Here is a 20,631-nt window from a genome sequence, read left to right as displayed (position 1 = left end):
AGGCCCGGCCCGGGGGCCCTAGTGGGGGCCCCTGGGGGGCCAGAGGGGGCATCTGGAGGATGCGGGCTTGGTTCGAGGGCTGGCCTGTTGTGTGAGCTAACGAGGGTCTGTCACCCCGGGGGGTCGGACCCCGGGGCGGGGGGGGGGGGGGGGGGGTGGAGCCCGGGGACCCCACCCTGACCACGTTACCTCCAGCCCTTAACGCACCCGCTCATTGATAAGGAGGGCGGGGAAGGAAATAGATTGACGGATTATCAGGAAACACACGCAAGATTTAGTTTGAGTGGTTTACCTCGAAGGCTGATAAGAGTCGACGTTGAGGGGACCGGTGTTCACTGGACAGACAGACAGACAGACAGACAGAGAGACAGACAGACAGGTCGGGGCGGTGGGGGCGGTGGGGGCGGTGGGGGCGGTGGGGGCGGTGACATCACAACAGACCTGAACTAAGCCGGCTCAGGTAGCTGCCCTCCACACACATGCACAGGCACGCACTGGCACACACAGGCACACACACAATAACCCCCCCCCCCACACACACACACACACACACACACACACACACACACACACACACACACACACACACACACCACACACACACACACACACACACACACACACACACACACACACACACACACACACACACAGGTTAATAATAACAACCATGTTAATCATCTATTCATCATTTGCAGGTAGTGGCGCCTTCCACCAGAAGGAGAGACGTTGTCATTTCAAGTAAATTAGCAGCTTTAGAAATGACCACTTCCTTAACACTAGAAAACCCAGACAGTAGCCGACCACACATCTATCATAACATAAACGTAGTAATATTAATACTAAGCACTAAAGGTTAACGCTCATGTGTCGCTTTCTGCTTCCCCTTTTAACCAGCCATGTGTGTGTGTGTGTGTGTGTGTGTGTGTGTGTGTGTGTGTGTGTGTGTGTGTGTGTGTGTGTGTGTGTGTGTGTGTGTGTGTGTGTGTGTGAGTGGGTGTTGGAAAAATATTTTTTGAGCCAGAGTAAACGAGAGATAACCGCAATGACAGAGACACACACAGAAAGGGAGAGAGAGACACAGAAAGGGAGAGAGAGACACAGAAAGAGAGAGAGATAAGCATATATATATATAGAGAGAGAGAGAGAGAGAGAGAGAGAGAGAGAGAGAGAGAGAGAGAGAGAGAGAGAGAGGAGAGAGAGAGAGAGAGAGAGAGAGAGAGAGAGAGAGAGAGAGAGAGAGAGAGAGAGAGAGAGAGAGAGAGAGGGGTAAAGAGGCTGATTAAGTCATTGATAGGGTCGGGAGGCTACAGTATGCCAGACAGCTGCCGGGGAGGGTGTGTCCACTGTTTAAGGCGGAGCGGTGTGTGTGTGTGTGGGGGGGGTCATGCTCCGTAATCCTCGGCATATGCTCTCCCTCTCCGGCCGCGCTGTTTATGACCCTCGCCCTGCTGCACCGCGGGCCTGTTGTGTCCAGGCTATATTTAGACCCCCGCATCGCCGTTAGAGATCCACGCAGAGCCGGGCCACACGCGTACAGGGTCCAGGGCTCTTGATGGGTTTATTCTTAGATTTGATTTTTCAAATAGCTTTCATCATCTCGCTGTACAGAAAAACGGCACCTCGGGCTCCTTCTTGACGGGAGATGCTTCACCGTCCGTCAAAAAGAGAGAATAGGGTGTATAATGGATTACTAGATGGATTCAAGTTTAATTCGAACCATTTAGCCTGTGTATAACTGTGTCTAAAATAAAGAACAAAACGTCCAAATAGAACATAGCAAAATAAAATAGGCAGAGTGTCTATGAAAATTAAGTTTTCATTTTAATAATTAGATAAAGGATCTAATTATTAAAGGTTAAAAGTCAAATAGTGTACAAATATTTAAGTCATTAAATATGATTTATTTTAACCCTCCTTTATGATGGTTTAAACAGTATCTACTGACTCTGCGCATTGTTCAGCAGAACTAAAATGTTCACCGGAGGATTCCGCGCGCAGAGCGCAGACACGCGCGGCGCCGGAGGATTGGGGCGCCGCTCGAGCCGCGCGTGTCTGCGCCCCGCGCGCGGAATCCTCCGCTGACATTCCGGACGAGCTTCGGCCCCTTGTGCCTCCTGGACCCGAGTGGAGATCAGACAGGACCCCGTCCCAAGCGAGGTACTCTGCCTCGGCTGTTTTCCTTTGGGGCCGGGGAGGTTAAAGCGGACCGTGAAGCGCCGTCACGGTCTCTCTCTCCAACCCAGTCTCACGTGACACTGTCACGGCATTTAATCTATTCATTCGTGATCTGGGACACTTAATTTCAATTTTTTCGTGCCATGAAGCAAAAATGTCAAACTCATTCTAAAAAGAAGAGATGAAGCTCTACCATTTTCACAAAGGTGAAAGTAGAAACGGGTGGCCAAAAGCTGTCATATTGTTCGAAATTTGTGCTTTTTGGCCCGAAAAAATTAAATTACGTGTCCCAGATCACGAATGAATAGATTAAATGAAGTGACATTGTCACGTATTCCCGTGAGACTGGGTTGCGTCAGTCAGGTCAGGTCTCACACGAAAACGGAACCATAGAGGAATGAGTTTGGTTAAATATAACATCTGTTGAGAAGGATTTAGCAGCCCTTAGTAATTCTGTGTACAATCAACCTGAGGTTACAGCCGAAGTATAGACCTACATATATTGGTGCGTAGCCTATATAAAGCCTTTAAAATTATTTGTAGGCCTCTAAGTTTATAGGCCTATCTATTATCAATTAAAAAAAAACTTAAGCAATTAGCAAGAAATTCTGCGTTTATGAATAGATTTACGTAGGCCTACTGCACTAAAATCGAAATGATTGATTGGCAAATGTAAATCCCGAATTCAGCAAAAACTATTTTTAAGGAGAATATTATATAGACACCATTGTCTGGGTTTTTCCCTCTTGATCTCCCCGCGTCTCTATGACAACAAGCACCTGCAGCCTCTTCCTGCCGAGTGCCGCATCCATGAGAGATGGTCTGGGAACTTCCGGCACGACAGAGGAAACTTGGAGATTCTCACACACAAAGACAACAATACAAGCACACACGCACGCACACACACACACACACACACACACACGCACACACACACACACACACACACACACACACACACACACACACACACACACATGCGTGCGTGCGTGCACAAACACACGCACTCACACATGCACACACACACACACACACACACACACACACACACACGCACGCACACACACGCACACACGCACACACACACACACACACACACACACACACACACACACACACACCACACACACACACGAGCGCGCGCGCACACACACGTCCATCCTGATACCGGTAGGAAGTAATGGAAATAATGTTAAGAAAGGTGAAGCGGTTTGCGGGAAAACATCAAAGAGATAACGGTGTCACGATGCTTCATGTTGTTATAGGGGATGGGATGTGCGTGTTCGTTAGTTCATAATTCAATGTTTGTTATTCGTTTTATTTTCGGCCCTTATTTCAAAACACGATTAATATTTAATATTTATTTTAATTGTATCAAATTAATATTTCACGACAACTAGCCTACCGATTTTCTAACGTCCAATCAGTTATTTATTATAGGCCTACATCTGAAAATATTATGTTTGGTAAAGCAATATGGATGTAAGGTTTTTGAAAGGTGACAATATGCAAGCTTTGTAAGGGCCTCCGTGCCTTAGAGGATTTTGGAACCATCTCTGTGTGCTTAGTCTACTGTTGGAGTTCAAACACTCAATATCAAACACGGTTCTACTAAAATAGCAAAGAGTTCACTTCCCTGTTCCTCTCCTTTCGTCTCTCCTCCCAGCCTGTCTGCTCTGCAGCCTGTCTGGACTCTATGATAGGAATAATAATCACATCCTATCAGAGGATTTGTTAGAATCCGAGGAAGGTGACGTTTTTCTACTTTTCTATTATTTGACGACTTTCTTCAGTTCAGTTTTAGTGCGATATGTGTCCACACGATGGCGCTTGTGTCCGAGGTGTCTCAAATCAATTTTACCAAACTTCACGAGACTTCAACATAGGCCATATTTTAATGTTTTTTCTTTAAGAAAAAAAATGTTTTTCTTTAATTTTACCCACAAGGGTTTCACGACGTGAAAATAACATATTTATCATTTTTATTAATGACGGCATGCTTATTGAGGAATAAAAGCAGGTATAGCTACCATATTACTGGTTTGATTTGCCGAACTGCTAAATGTTGACGTCATGAGGGCCGCTTGTCACAAACCTCTGCTGCAGTCATGAGCAGAAGAATCGGGTCTGAAGCAGCATGGTCATGTGACCTCACACCTCAGGGATCCCGCTGAGTCTACGGTAATCTGTCACTCAAATCCTCCTGGTTGTCATAAGCGTTTTACTACACCGTGATTCAAATGTATGATTGCCATGCGTTCATAATAATAGTGTCAAGTAATGTGTGCGTGTGTGTGTGTGTGTGTGTGTGTGTGTGTGTGTGTGTGTGTGTGTGTGTGTGTGTGTGTGTGTGTGTGTGTGTGTGTGTGTGTGTGTGTGTGTGTGTCTTAACATGTAAATTCCACAATATCCTGTTGACCATCAGACTTCATGTTGTATGACGCTAGTGTGCATAACTATGAATGTGTGTGTGTGTGTGTGTGGTGTGTGTGTGTGTGTGTGTGTGTGTGTGTGTGGTGTGTGTGTGTGTGTGTGTGTGTGTGTGTGTGTGTGTCGTGTGTGTGTGTGTATGTGTGTGTGTTTGTGAGTGTGTGTGTGTGGGACTATGTGTCTTTATCATGTGTTTGTCGCTATGTCGTGTTTATAGTGTGCGTCTATATGTGAATGTCTATATGCGTGTGTGTCTGTGTGTGTGTGTCAGTGTGTGTGTGTGTGTGTGTGTGTGTGTGTGCGAGTGTGCATGTGTGTATGTGTGTGTGTATGTGTTTTTCTGTGTGTGGGACTATATGTGTTTGTGTGTGTCTTTATGTAGCCTATACATATGTTTGTCGGTATGTAAACGTGTTTATGGTGTGAGTCTATATGTGAATATGTGTGTGTGTGTGTGTGTGTGTGTGTGTGTGTGTGTGTGTGTGTGTGTGTGTGTGTGTGTGTGTGTGTGTGTGTGTGTGTGTGTGTGTGTGTGTGTGTGTGTGTTGAGTCTGTCAGCGGTGGGTCAGGATGTTAGAGTCTGGTCAGTCTGGCTCCTGGAGGCCCCTGGCTGAGGGCCAGACCCTTGGGCCGACCCCGGGCCCCTCCTGGAGGATGGATCAGTCCTCACCTCCGGCCCCTGGGAGTCCTACACAGCTAACAGCCTGGCTGGGGCCCCGGACCCTTTGATCAGACCCCCGTTTGGTAGCTAACATTCTCCACACATCAGAGAGAGAATGATGTCAAAAATATCATAGCACCTTATATCATACGTCTTACTTTCAAGGAGACACTTTAAGAATGTAACTTCCTTTCTTCATACTAAACAACAAGTGGTTTAAATAAAGCAACTCATATTAGTTTATAATTATTACACATATGCCTCATCGAACGAATCCTTCTTCTGCTTCGTGTGTTTTTGTCAAACTGTAACACTCATTGTTCTTGAGATGAACAGATTATTGTTGAGTGGCGAGGAAATCACTCTATTTTAACAATCCACAAACATTCATTATACCAGACACACCCGCACACACACGTACACCCACACACAGAGGGCTAACTTTGGTCTGTCTGTCAAGACGACTTGGTTTGATTCGGAAGAGAGCACGCATATGAAAACATGTACGTAATCTATCGTGGTAACGGAGGAGAATGGGCAGAGCCGTTTTAATTGAATGAAGCGCCGGCGGCAACAGAACAAGCGGGAGCGCGGAGTGATTTAGCGGCTGGAGAAGCGTGCTTATCTCGCGCTCGTCGGCCCCGCGCCCCGCAGGAAACGCGGGGATGTCAGTGGACAGATTAAGCGCTTGGCACGGTGGACGCATGGCGCGCAAAATGGACGGGGTGGGGACCTCGCTAACGCTCGCGCACACGCACGCACGCGCGCGCACACACACACACACACACACACACACACACACACACACACACACACACACACACACACACACACACACACACACACGCACAATAAGAGACACACACACACACAATGACACACGGCAATGAGGCATAGTGGTGTGTGACCTTATCGTTGTGTTTGGCAGAAGCTCATACAAAAACTGGGAATTCCACTGGAAGAGAAGGGAGGATGAGGGTGGGAGGGAGGGAGGACACGCAGTGGAAGTGAAAAGGAATTTCGAAATAGCGATTTTGGCAGAGGAATTTAGGTTGGTCAGCATACACCCCCAATTCTACACATTCATCCGTCCCCAAAAGACCGGTGGAATTTACTTTTCATATTTTTTATATATTTTATGACGGAGTGTGAAGGGTCGTGTGAAGGACAGGAGCTGCCCAGAGAGGAGACGATATGTCTTACTGTGCCTAGGAACAATGTGATGCCCGCTCTCAGCTCTACATCTGCTCTCTGAATTCATCCGAGCTGCTGCATATGGAGCGGAAAGCCAGGATCGGCTCGGAGCAGAACTCAATACGTTTACTTTTAATTGGAGTGAATGTGTTGCAGTGCAGCTGCAACGGTCATAATTGAATTCCTGTCAGCTGCCAGGACAGGAATCCTAACCACTTATTTAAACCACACACAGCATTATATATTTATATATAGTTTGTTCTTTTCCACAGCATGGGGCAGCCAAACTAATGTTCTCAGATTCAAAGCAGATATCCGACCCGCTAACGGTATTGGTATTCCTTCTCTGGCGGTGCTGCACCTCCATGCTCAGAGAGCCGGGACAGGAGAGGTGTTCTGGTGACAGCGGAGGCCCGGCGGATCGCCCGGGACAGCTGCTCAGACCACCGCGGACCGATATAGAACGGGAGACACGAGCCAAAACATAACACACATTTTTTCCCATTACCGCCATGGCTTTGAATCTGTTGTGGCGCCAATTACACTCCAGGCAGACGGGACGGGACGGGGGGGACGGGGGTCTTTGAAAACCGGGCCACCAAGATACCCGGGTCCTCTACTCGGTCCTCCCAGCGCCGGTTTAAAGGCCGGCGCTGGGAGGTAGGTGTGGGTTGAGCCTCAGACGGAGAGAGAGAGCAGCGCAGAGAGTCACTGCAGGTGGAGGTCCAGTTTGAGGAAGTTATGGAGGTCGTGGAGGCCTAGTCCTCCTGGGTGAGGGGTGAAGAGAGGGGGGAGAGCAGGGAGGAGTGACGAGAGGGAAGGGTCAAAGAGGTGGCAGTGAGGGGTGAGGAGGTGGCAGTGAGGGGTGAGGAGGTGGCAGTGAGGGGTGAGGAGGTGGCAGTGAGGGGTGAGGAGGTGGCAGTGAGGGGTGAGGAGGTGGCAGTGAGGGGTGAGGAGGTGGCAGTGAGGGGTGAGGAGGTGGCAGTGAGGGGTGAGGAGGTGGCAGTGAGGGGTGAGGAGGTGGCAGTGAGGGGTGAGGAGCTGGCAGGGAGCCAGCATGTTTACCCTGACTGTTTCCTTCATTGTTCACCCCGCTTCCTTTTCAAGGTTTGTTGGCATTTTTGAGCCGGTGTTTGTTCGGAAAGGTTGACCAGCAGGCACACGGGAACCTCCTGACCATTCCTCACATATCCTCCACTGTCTGCTCACTGAATAGTTTCCAGGATGACAAGCGCTCTCATCAAGCATCACCCTCTCTCTCTCTCTCTCTCTCTCTCAAACCCCTGCTTCCTCCCGCACTCTTTCCTTAGTCTCTCTATTCCCTACTCACTCTGATCCCTCTGGAACACTGCTCTCTCCCTCCCCCCTAACCCACACTCTCTCTCTTTCTCTCTCTCTCTCTCTCTCAGCCCCAAACTCACTCCCTCTGCTCTCTCTGCTCGGTCACTCTCCCCCCTAGTTTGCTCCCTCCCACATGTGTCTCAGTAATAATAGTCGATGAATAATGATGACCTATAACAACAGTAGGGTTTTATGTCAATGAATCCGACACTGTTGAACTGGGTCTCAACCGAGCCGGCTTCAGCAGGGGTTCACCTTGTTAATCTCTCCACAGAAATAGCACCGGCCACCGTTTTAGGTTAGCGTGACGTAGCCAGCGATACCACACGGTTATGTAGAGGCTGGACCTGCGCACACACGAGGAATACAGGGAAACTAATCCACTCCGCATCCCCCCGAAACCCAATTATCTTTCCTCTAACACAGGCTCAGTAGATGAACCTGTTAACCGTTTCCTTATCTAAGAGGATGTTGTTTTAGGAAGATGTTGGGATGGGCTGTGGTGCACATGTCAGGTCCTGGCAAGGTTAGGGATTAGATCTCACAACCCAAAGCCTGTTTACTAGAAGCGGGAAAGCTACAAAGAAAACAGGAGGAAGATTCACACACAAGGGACGACAACAAGGGACAGAAACTACCGGGGAACGTGAATACCAGAAGAACAGGTGAACAGAATACCAGTTATCCACACAGGTGGTAGGGATTTCACAGACAACACGCAGTGAAAACAAGCTACGCGTGGGGGTGGGGCAGATCATGCTACAAAGAATAAACCTATTTTTGGTTCCATCTCATTTACATTTAGGGCATTTAGCCGCTTTTATCCAAAGCGACTTACAATAAGTACATTTGTCATAGGAAGTGCATCAATATATCGCTGTCGGTACAGAAAGGATGTTCATAGAACCAAGTGCAAGTACCACAATCGCTAGGCTAATCAATTCCCCGTGTTACAGCCATAATAGCAGCTACTGCAGTTGCTACACAGTTAAGTACTACAATACAATACAATAGTGTACAATGGTGGCTAGGGGGGAGGGTGGCTATGCAGTGTCGAGGTGGACTCTGAACAGGTGAGTCTTGAGTCTTTTCCGGAAGATAGTGAGCGACTCTGCGGTCCTGAGAGCGGCAGGGAGCTCGTTCCACCACTGAGGTCCCAAAACCGAGAAAAGTTGTGACTTTGCTGAACGGCCTTTGCTAGCTCTTAGCGATGGCGGCTCCAGACGTCCAGCTGAGGTAGTTGAGCGGAGGGATCGAGCTGGGGTGTGTGGCTTTAGCAATGCTTGTAGGCAGGCAGGGGCAGTTCCATCGACTGCCTTGTATGCCAGTACCATCGTCCATTTGATGCGAGCTACTACAGGGAGCCAGTGGAGGTCCCGGAAGAGGGGGGTCACATGGGAGAACTTCGGTAGGTTGAACACGAGGCGCGCTCTGTTTAGTTACACTACTATCAAAGAATCAATGGCTCCAACTCTGCTCCTAGTGGTTGAAGTGTTACGTATGACCATTGATCTCAATGTTGAGTACAAGCTTTGTTCATGGATTTGTAAATGTTGTAGTGATACATAATATCAGTGGAAAATTTTCAAAAAACATCGAACCAAGTGTTCATGTGATGTTCTGTTACACTGATAATCAAATCCTGGAGACGTTTTGGTCCCGTCAACCCTCTGCCCAAGGGTAGGCAGCGGTAACCATGGCGATATGAAGCGTTAGACCAGGAGAGATGGGCTGCACTTGGAGAGAGTGAGGGATGACATCTTCGTCCAGCGGTCGCAGTGCTGCTCAGGGTCCAGTGGATAACAGGCTACTAATCCTCCCTAATCCAAAGACCTTCTCAATGAGATTACATGGCCCCGAGGTGCCCTCACGTTCTACACGCAACCCATTGGCTGATGCAGCTAAACCAGCCAAACCAAACTAAACTAAACCTAATCAAACCACACCAAACAAAAAAACAAAACAAATGTCGACATATTGTAATTGTCCTACTTGAAGATACTGTTAGGGCAGGTAGGGGTCAGGGGTCATCCCGCTCATGGATATTTACAGGAAGACTGAGAATTGGGTATCGAACCCAGAACCTTTGACGAGGAGTCCCTTCTGCTCTCGCCAACTGAGTGACTGACTATGTGACAGTAGGAACTGAACCAACAACCTTCTTATTGGCAGTTGAAGACCCTTAACAATACAATACCCAGCCAATATTGTTGATCTGGTGACAAAGGGGCGGCAGTAGCTCAGGAGGTAGAGCGGGTTGGCTGGTTAAAGCACGATTGCTAGTGTCGAGGTGTCCCTGAGCAAGGCACCTCACCCTAACTGCTCACATCGAGCTGGCTGTCGCCTTGCATGGTTTACTCCGCCGTCGGTGTGTGAATGTGTGCATGAATGGGTGAATGTTAGGCAATATTGTAAAGTGCTTTGGATAAAAGCGCTATATATAAATGCAGGCTATTTACATAGAACCGGTCTACATTTATTCCACTTAAATCTGAGGTGTGAAGTGTTCATTTGAACGGGCCAAAACGAGAGCACACTTTTCTTAAGATGACCAGCACGCATCCACAGAGTATTAATGCAGATTAGATCTGACTAGAAGATTAAGCTAAGTAGCCGCTAGCTCCAGGAATAACCTGTTGCCGTGCGCTCGGATCCACCGCCTCTGACATGCACAGCACAGAAAAATCCTCATGGATTCCTCCAGAAAGTACTGGGAGCAAACAACATTCACATAGGTGAGTTCTCCATTATATTTGTATATTGTGAGGTCTTTTGGGTATTCCGTGTCGTTGTCGTCGGTTGGTTTTATCCGACCGTCCGGTTAATTCTGGTTAAGTCATCTGAGCTGGAGGTACGTAAGTGGGAGGGCAAATGACATACAGAGATACTGTTTAACTGGTGGTTTAAAAAGTCATCTGAATGTGAAAATTTGATTTTAAATGTTGTTCTCGTTTCCCTTTAATATTACATACAGATGGTGTTAGATAATGAATTAGATGGAATAAAGAGTTTATAAATTATAAATCCCTGAATTTTATATGAAATTGAAATCCAAGTGTCTTCAAAACTAACTTTGTAATACCTTGAATGTTTTCAAGGCACCGTTATATTTAATTGTTAAATGTAATTAGAGCTAAAATTACTTATTTTTACATCCGAGTGATCATTTTATCTGACTGAAAGTTACGCAGTGGACTTTTTATTTCTTTGAATTTATATTAAAGAAATAAGAATTAGTTATCGTTAAAGAACAAAGGCTTTTCTCTCGGCCAATGGAAACCGCTCCCCTGTTGCGTGGCTGGAACCAAGCCAATCAGGTAGCTTGAAGGCATCACCTGAGCAGCTGGTGAGCTCCCTGCTTATTTGACCTGTTAGACCAAGGCTTCCACAGTAAACAACATATGTTGACCTCAAGTCCTTGATGTTTGTTTACCAACTACCATCCACGACTCAATTGAAGACACCAGGATTTTCGAGCCGGTCTCCTTCAACTATTTTTGTTTGCTTATGCATGGAAACGTAATTTTTTCCTTGTGTCTTTTCTCCAACTAACCTGTAGTTTGGTGAGAAGCGGTTGAATAACTTATCTAACTGATCTCTCCATCGCTGTTCCTCCGGCAGACCAGCGATGATGTCGGGGGCCCCGGGGCCTCGCAGGGCCCTCCCCCCAGACCAGTCCAGATCTGGGGGGAGCAGCCACACCCTGACACCCTCCCGCCAACCGAGCCACAATCTGGACCCCCTACCCTCCAAGAGGATCTGCTTCTACAAGAGCGGAGACCCCCAGTTCGGGGGGCTGCGCATGGTGATTAACCGGCGCACCTTCAAGAGCTTCGAGGCGCTGTTGGACGGCCTGTCCACCAAGGTGCCGCTGCCCTTCGGTGTGAGGAACATCACGACCCCTCGGGGGCTCCACGCCGTTCACACGCTGGACCAACTGGAGGACGGGGGGTCCTACATCTGCTCCGACAGCCGCAAGGTGAAGCCCATCAACCTGGCCCTGGCTAGGAAGAAGCTGCCTCCGTGGTACAACGCCCGGCCCGGTACTGGGCGGCGCCGGGCGGTACAGGTGGGCAGGATGTACCCCGGCGCGGGGAAACAGCGGCGGGGGGCGGGGCCGGTGGTAATGGTGCACACGCCGCGGAGGCTAACGGTGTTCCGTAACGGGGAGCCCGCCGGGAGTCAGATGGTGACGCTGAAGAAGAGGAGCACCCAGAGCTTTGAGGTGGTGCTGCAGGCCCTCTCGGAGCTGATGCAGTTCCCCGTGGTCAAACTGCACGCCACAGACGGGCGCCGGGTGAGTGCTCACTGGCCGGACGCTCTCACATCTGGATCGGTTCAGACTAATCCATTGTGATGAGCCTCGACTAACGGACCGTTAGGTTTAGTTGTTCGATACTTTATATAGACAGTGCCAGGAATATTGAGAAAACTTCAGTGACATCTGCCTGAAAAGCATTTTTGGGTTATTGTTAACATTGTTTTGGGTTGTTTACAGTTTGTAACCAGAAACATAATTGAAATCAACCCCAGTTAAGTCCTCCAACTGTTGCCAAACACTCATTAATGATGAAAGATGTGAAACCGGACAAATCGAGATTTTCGGCACACAACATTAAAAAGGAATAAAATGTTAAGAATTATTTCCGAACATCTACTCAAAGATTTTAGAAAATGTCTCAGTAATCATGAATGGACGTTTCTATGGGTTGGGTTTAATATCATCTCGACCTAGAGCGGCCTGATTTAGCCCCTGGCCTGTAAATATCCACAACTGGGAGAGAGAGAGAGGGAGAGAGATAAGCTGCTTTAACTCGTCCTAATACCAGGCAAGGGATTCTGGGATACGTTAGCAGGAGAGAGATGGACTTAAAAGAGAGAACCAGAGAGAAGTGAAGCTCCGGGAAGGGATCACTCAACAGCCCCCACACCAGGGTGCCTCTCCTGGGGACAGAGCAGAGGGGCATACCCCTCCCTCTGGATCTCCCCATCAGAGATCCATAACACTGTCCATTCAGATCCTTTGACTCAACACTGGTACCATCGTTTGATGCAAAGAGCTGCTCAGTTAAGGAAGGCACTTGCATGCATGCTTATTATGAATAAGGTTACATTATATTTGGTTTCCTTTGATAGAGTAAAAAAGGTACTCTTTATTAAGGGCTGACATTTAATTTATACAAATTTCCTAACTGACTAACATTGTCTAGATCGTTGTTTAAAGGTTGTGTGCGTTGTGTTTGTGGCAGGTGGACGGCCTCCAAGCCCTCATCCTGTGCTCTGGGACGGTCGTGGCTGCAGGCAAGGAGCCCTTCAAACCAGGAAACTACGACGTGCACAGATCCCCAGCTCCAAAACGTCCGCCCGGCACCCGACCCGGGTCTAGGAAGATAAGGCCGAGTGAGTCTTGTCAAGTGATTCAAAATCGTACAGAAAAATATACATATTTATACAGATTTGCTATGTTTATTATCAATGTTCATAAAAATAGAATAGCTATCATTTACACTGGGGACATGTTTCATCCACTTTTTGAAAGCTATAGTTTGTCAAAAATTCTTGTAGTAACCTACGCTATGCCCTTTGGGAGGGCTGTTATGCAAATTGTTTTCTCGCCATTATTATCTATTCTGACCTCATACTGATACCTCCATTGCATTGCCTTAAAGTTAGTTTTCCTGATGCAAACTACTATTATTGTGGATATATCCTGTGATATGTCTATTCAATTGTTACACTTTGTCAATCATACATGCAATATGCAACATTAGCCCCAGTACGTCAGATGACCCTCAACGCAGTAGACTAGAGGTTCAGTCAACAGTGCTTGGTATAATACCTGGCTCCTGCTCTAAGGAGGAGAAGCAGAATAGGCTGAGGCAATAGCCTGAACCCTGATACCAGAAATTACCTACATAGCCTCTTGCAGTCTACTATTATACAGTTTTGTATCTAATATACACTGTCCATACTTTCACTTGCTGTTATCCTTTCCTCTTTCTAACTGTGTCCCCTTTTTTCCTTTTCCCCTGCACCTTGGAATATCTGTGGAACACAAACCAATGGGATTGTACACGTCTGATAATTCAACCTCGTTCTACCAAAACATTACTGAACATTCTCCACTGAAACAAAAGGCAAAAGGAGGTCAAGGAACTACTCAGAGTCCTCCCAGAGATACTTCCTCAATCAGCTCAACAACTCCCTCTCAGAGAGTGTGTTCGACAGTAACCCAACAGACTCCATAGAGCTGGGGAACAGCCACTTGCTAGAGTCTGTTGTGGAAATGGACGCAGAGCCCTGCTCCGACCATGGAACCCATGAGCAAGGCAGCTGCCTGCCGACGGAAGACGACATCGAGAAGTCCTTCCGGGTGAACGAGGACGGCAGCATGACGGTGGAGATGAAGGTGCGCCTGACCCTCAAGGAAGAGGAGACCATTCATTGGACCACCACTCTGACCCGTTCCAGCGTGGTCAATGAGCCCCTTCCAGACTGTTTTCCAGATCCAGAGCCGGAACAGGAAAGCGGTTCCCCCGAACACGACCGACCGGAACCATCCGAACCGGCGCTTCCCTTAGAAACCACTAGCAGCCGCAAACCACGGGGGGACAACGATGACAACGACCAACCGCCGCCGCATGAGAGCGGTGTCTCCGGAGAGGCAGGGAACATGGAGGATGATGTGACGGGGAAGACCAATCATGCGAAATCAACCTGGAGGGCTCCCACACCGGGCGTCAGGAAGGCCAAGACCTCATCGGAGAGCGTGAGTGCAAACATGGCCGAGCCAGTTCAGGAAGGCACCGTCCGGTCCTACTCCTACAGAGCAGAGACCGAACAGTATCGCATGGTCCAGCAGAGCAGCACAAGGCCAGTGCCCAAACCCCGAAGGCTTGCCTCTATGGATGTCAACTACGGGTACGGTCAGGCTGAGTTCAATTCAGTGGGGATGTCCGAGGTCCTGCAGATTGAAAACAATGGAGAGGAGGTCACAGAGACTATGTTACACGTGTACGAGCAGCAGACCTGCCAGGAGAACTACTACGCCAACACTAACTACCGTGCTCAAGGTGTCTCCGTGTACGGTAACAACTATGGTAGACCCTCAACCTCTGACACGACGTGGAGCATGAATGCTAATGTCGAACCCCAGTTTGGTAGACCTTCCACCGCCTCAGAGTCCATCCCTAGCATGAGAGCTGCAAATAGCAATCCCTGTAAAAGCCTTGTGCTAAACACCCCCCAAAAAGAGTTCACTGCAAGCAAAGATTATTATAAGTTATTAAGAGAGTCAGGGAAAGGCAAACAGCATCAAAATGTGGCTGATAAAGCTAATAAAAAATCATCCAATACCAAAGCAGTCAAGAAAAATGTCCGGTGGATTAAGTCGCCTGGCAACAGAAGAAAGCAAAGCCTCACAGAGGCCTCTAAGAAACGCACAAAAGTTAAAACATTTTCCAGCACCGGGTTCCTTAAGAAAATCTATGGTGGTCGACCAGTGAAGACCACGATGAGGAGGAAGAAGACCGCAACAGAGAATGAAAAGGTGAGACCAGCCACAGAGAGTTCAGATCCTCCAGATGTAACAATGAAATGTACCATCAAAGATCAATACACACTATCGTCAGGGGATGTTAAGATGCAGGAGACCATCCCATTTGAAAGTAACATGTTGAAGCTATCATCCAAAACACGAGCAACTCAACAGCTACTGACAAATCAGCGATCCATTCACGAGGAGGGACAGACACATAAGGCATCCAGTGAGGTTAACAGAACATTGCCACTTCCTGTGTGCAATTCCTCCAGCTCAGTTAACAATGAGTATGTTAAGCACTGGCTGGAGAACTCCCCTTCCCAGCATGAACTCTGCCCTGGGAACCAAACTCAGGCGGACAAAATTACCTGCCAGGTGGGACTAGATGTTGGGATTCCTGAGGAGTCAGATGTTAGCTGTTTGAGCATCTGCTCAGAAGACAAGACAGAGAAATCACACACCAAACAGACACCTAAAAACATATCTGTACCCAGTAATGCAATGCTTCACACGCTGTCATCCACAAGCAGCCAAACCGTGGCAGACAGACAACTAACCGTTAGTCATACAGCTGACCAAGATCCTTTATGTACAGATCACCCCAAAACATCATCAAACTCAAGTAACTCTGCTGGCCGTGAAGAACCATTATCTAGAAACTCGTCCGTTAAGAGAGCACGGCTGGTCAGTAATCTCTCCTTTGAAAGGAAAATGTCTCAGAGGAAGGCTTCGGTCGAGAAAGCCGCCTTAAGCAAGCAAACAACCACCAGCTGTAATCCCATCCAAACGGCAGACAGTGAGACACTAGAATCAAACGAGCTAATGAAGAAAAAAGAACCAACTGCAATTCTGTTGGAAAGGCCAGTGCACACAGATTGCAACTTGGATCAAACCTCAATGGCTAGCCGATCATCATACTGTACGTCTGTGTCACCGGTTAGTCCATCTTCTAACAAGAGAGTTTCCCTTTCCAGCCTTGCATCCAGTGATGCATCCTATGTAGCTATACCTGCATCTAAAGAGCATGATTCAACTATGGTGAAGGACAGTGATCTCCCTCTGGAGAAGAAACCCTCCACCAGGAAAGCACAGAGTGAGGCTTCTATTATCTCAAATGAGCCTCCAGTGAAAGAGATGCCCGTAGCCAACAGTCCATCACTTAAAAGAACCCAGCTAGACAGAAACCCATCTTTAAAATCAGCCTCTAACCCTAAACCTTCTTTAGATTCGTCAAAAGCTAAAACTCTCCACAGAAGCCCCTCCACTGAAAGCCCTTCATCGCTACATAAAACAAACTCCCAGAAGAATACTTCTCCTTATTCTCAGTCACTGGATGTGTTGTCATCGCCTGTCAAACAAATTACCAAAAAGAATGTGGTTGATAAAAATCCCTTCCCAGATAGGAGATCAGAGCCGACCAACCCGGCACCAGAAGAACCAGAGATACCTCAGAGAAATGTGGAACCTGATTTATTGGACAAAATTGAAACAGGGATATCTGCCTCCATTTTAAACACTGGTCTGAATGAAAGCAAGAGAGAAACACTAGAACTGACAAACCAACCAAATCTTGAACCTGTGCTGGAGAAGATTGTCTCCTCCATTAAATCCATTAGACAAAGAACACAAAAGAAGAAGCCATATTGTCTAGAGAAGTCCAATAGCCTGCCTGACTTCTCAGGTCATGTGACAACAACATTTGGCTCGTCGTCCAAAGCTCTGCTAGCATTCCTAGCTGTCATGACATTAAAGGAAGTCCTGGCTCAAGAACCCAAGTGTGAGATGGATGAACTCAACCCAAGTCGTGCTGAGGCTTTGATGCTCATCGATTCTCTCAGGGAAATAGCCAGCATTGAAGACTCTGACCAGTTGAAAAATAGCCTGTCAGAACTACAAATGTCTGCTTCAACACAACTCCTCCAAAGCTGGAAGGGCTTCCAGGAGCTCAGCAAGAGTCGCAGATTGCCAAATCAGTCTGAGGAAGGGTTGAGGTCTGGCAGAAGATGTGTGGACTACAGTGGTGCTGAGGAGGGCGCTATCGATGAACTGATGGAAGAACTTGACATACCAAAAACACTGAAAGAAGCACTTGCTGCTTTTTCTGCTTGTACACCAACAGAGAGAGATGACAGCGTCAGCGTTGAGGCCAACACACCGGAAAAACCCTCTAACGACAATGTTACAACTAACTCAGAAGGAAATACTGTGAATGGCAGTGATTATGTCCAAACCACCAAGGCAAATGCTGATCGAGAAGCCCTTGTTGACGTGAAAGCAATCGTTAAACGATTCACAGACCCTGGGAAACCTCAAGCATCCAATGAAAAGCCTGCTAATCTTAAACAGCCAAATTTATCTGATGATCAAAAGGTGGTTCATACTCAGCAGATTACACACAATGGAGAAGATTCAACAACTGATTTCAAAGACACAGCGTCGTTACAAGAGGAGCAGCATCCAACATCGGCCCCCCATGTTTCCATTGAAGACAACCAGGAGGAGGATTCAAGGAATAATGGCAAACAAGAAGAGGAATTGGAGCAGGGCAGCCTCAATGAAAACCAATCAATCAAATTATACGTACCATATATGGATTTGGAGGAAGCCACAGAGGAGAGAAATGAGGAGAGCAGGTGCAGCTCTGAGAGCGAACATCTGGACAGAGAATTGAAGGAAATTGATAGGAACAGCGAAGACAGCATGTTCAGCCCTGAGGAGATGTTCAGCCCTGAGGTGGAGTCCAGCTCCGATGAGGAACAGAAGCACATACTAAGTACAGAAGGACGACGTGGAAACATATGTAATCCCAAAACACAGCAGAAGCTACCTTCACCGCAGGAGCCACAAGACGTTGTACTGAGGCAGCTGAAACAAGTGAGAAACAACCCAATGTCAGACTACAAGAGTCTCTCCAGCTCGGAGGAAGAGGAGCAGAAGCTGCAACGAACCAACAGGTTTAAACGCCTGGGCGTCAACATCAGCAGCACACATGAAACACCTCGCCAGGATGTTGAGGATCAGACGAGCTCAGAAGACGACCAACATGTCGACGTTCAACAGCTGGGCCGGACCCACACCAAGCCTGTCCACGTCTTTCCCCATATAGATAAACAAATCCGGCGAAAACTGACCAAAATTGAGAGTTTGAGCGAAAGGAGTGAAGAAAGTGTGTCTACTCCAGATGCAGAGGAGCTGGGTAAGCTAGAAAAAGTCCAACCACAAGTCCAGAAACTTGAGCCCCAGGAACAGTTGAGCTGCACAGAGGCAATGACTAAGCCTGTATGTAAAGCTGTAAATCAGGAGCAGCGTGTCCATGGAAAACTGTCTGCAGAAGATACTTCTTGTCAAAGAGCTCCTCCACAAAAGAAAGCTCAACCAGCTGAGATCATATCTCAATCTGTGGCAGAAAGAATAGGTCTTTTGAAGCAACAGGTGGCTGAGACACAGTGGAAGAGCAAAACAGCAGGGGGTGCCAGCATCCGAATTCCGGCAGACGAAGCCCCCTTAAAGGTTGAATCCTCCACACCGGATACGAAGACGACCCAGCCTTTACCTGGCTTCAGGTCGGCACCTCACTCCTCGTTGTCCTTCAGCTACGAATCTAACGGCGTTATAAACCGGCAGCCCGAGGGTGCCAATGTGCGGTCCATAAAGGATATGTTCATGGCAAAGAGTCTTCCAGATGTTCAGCGTGAGGAAGCAGATGTTAATGGACCAATCCGCTCTGAGGCCAGTCCAGCCAGCCAATCTCAAGATCCATTTGAGCTGTCGGAGGCCGCGTCTATCGCGAAGGGCTTTGTGAGGAGGACAATCGAGAGGCTGTACGGCAGGAAGGACCCCACTGCTGCGGACACTCCGAGCAAAAGATCCACGTCTTCGCCAAAACCGAAGATAGAAAGCTTAAGCATCTTCTCGTCCCTCCCCTCGGCCCGGTCAAAGCAACGGTCCGACATGCCTTATTTTAATTCTACCAACACCCTCGATACATTGGGCGGAGTGACGCGCTGCATGGCTTTCAATACGCAGGTGGTACCTGACAACAGCCTGCCGATGAACCAGGACAGAACGTTACACCACAAAACCTACTCGGACCGGGTCGAGATCAATGAGGCGGCGGAAACACCGCTGCCTGATGGAGATCTACCAGATGACGGCAAACAGACAGTCCCCGTTTCCCCGATCAGCAGAAACCCTGAACCAGTTGATAAGTTGGCGCTGACAAGGTGCACCTACTTCTCGCTGCCCTGCACCAGCGACTCAGAACCTGGTCCTGAAGACCCGGGGGCCATGAGCATGAACGCTGAAAGCATTGTTGAAATAAAAGAGGACCAAGAGGAGGCAAAAGGCTTGGTGGCAGACCACGGCCCACTGCCTGGTTTAAGATTGCATGATAACAAGGTACACCCGCTGACCCAAGGTGCCCCTGGTGGTTCGGTTGTGGTGGTGCAGCCTGTTAGAGCCCAAAGGGTTGCTCCGAGACCGGTTGAGCTCGACGCTCTGGATGCGTTGTACACGTTTTGTGGACAGCACTGTCCCATCCTATGATGAGCTATTTTCAATAGGACTCATCCAACTACGGTTGCTGTTTCTAGCCTCTGAACATTGGGACGAGATGGGTTAATACATTTTCTGGTGCCTACATTTTACTGTTGCCATAAAATGGACTTTCAACCAGCAAACAAACCAACCAACTAAATGGTACCTGCGCCCCAACATTTGCTAAGCAACATATTAACCATTATACAAACAAAAAACCGCAGCGCTTTTTTTTTTAAGTTTGAATCCTCAGGGTTCCCTGTTTAAAACTGTAAATATTTTGAATATACTTGTTAGTGTACAGCATTACTATAACCATGTGTTTCTGTTCCTATAAACACAACAAAGCAGCTGGATCTTCAATGTGGCCTGTTCACAGAGCAACTATCCCAAGCATTACTGTAATCCTGTTCTAAACACCATAGGCAGATCGAGACCTTAATCACACCATCAGATAGCCAGCTGTAGAACTTGACAACTGCGGCCTAGATGTCCAACAATGCTCACAGAGAAACTGATTTCTAGACAAATAATTGATCATAGATCGTAGTGATAAGCCTCTTGACACTTGTAATTTGGTTGTTTAAATATATATAAACATATAATGTATAACATATACTTTTATATAGTTCATGTTTTATTGATCGTCTGGCAGCTGTGACTATTTTGTCTTGATTATTTTTTGAAAAATAAAAGTTTATTTATAACTGCCGGTGTTAATCTTCCATACTGGTGGTATCTTGGATCAATT

The 20,631-nt window shown here is 47.7% G+C and overlaps 1 protein-coding gene across 2 annotated transcripts; it reads left to right on the top strand.

Moving 5' to 3' along the window:
* Positions 1-10,234: 10,234 nt before the first annotated feature.
* On the top strand, positions 10,235-20,605 carry LOC115537093 (oxygen-regulated protein 1). Of its 2 annotated transcripts, none has more exons than XM_030348738.1 (4): positions 10,235-10,539; positions 11,426-12,101; positions 13,054-13,204; positions 13,942-20,605. In XM_030348738.1, exons 1-4 carry the CDS (start codon positions 10,472-10,474, stop codon positions 19,887-19,889), a joined length of 6,843 nt encoding a protein of 2,280 aa, XP_030204598.1. In that variant the 5' UTR covers positions 10,235-10,471; the 3' UTR covers positions 19,890-20,605. The 2 variants fall into 2 exon arrangements, with proteins under 2 accessions (XP_030204598.1, XP_030204599.1); XM_030348739.1 differs by having other exon boundaries at positions 10,459-10,539; positions 11,364-12,101.
* Positions 20,606-20,631: the final 26 nt, after the last annotated feature.

Source organism: Gadus morhua, chromosome 23 (genome assembly GCF_902167405.1).
Source record: "Gadus morhua chromosome 23, gadMor3.0, whole genome shotgun sequence".
Taxonomy (NCBI): Eukaryota; Metazoa; Chordata; class Actinopteri; order Gadiformes; family Gadidae; genus Gadus; species Gadus morhua.
The sequence above is the reverse complement of the archived record's forward strand: the minus strand, read 5'-3'. Positions and strand labels throughout refer to the sequence as shown.

Bases quoted from the DNA above. Each gene is read 5' to 3' on its own strand.
- LOC115537093 (XM_030348738.1), top strand. From the start codon at position 10,472: ATGCACAGCACAGAAAAATCCTCATGGATTCCTCCAGAAAGTACTGGG. The intron at 10,540-11,425 runs GTGAGTTCTCCA...TTCCTCCGGCAG, and splicing joins AGCAAACAACATTCACATAG to ACCAGCGATGATGTCGGGGG. The intron at 12,102-13,053 runs GTGAGTGCTCAC...TGTTTGTGGCAG, and splicing joins ACGCCACAGACGGGCGCCGG to GTGGACGGCCTCCAAGCCCT.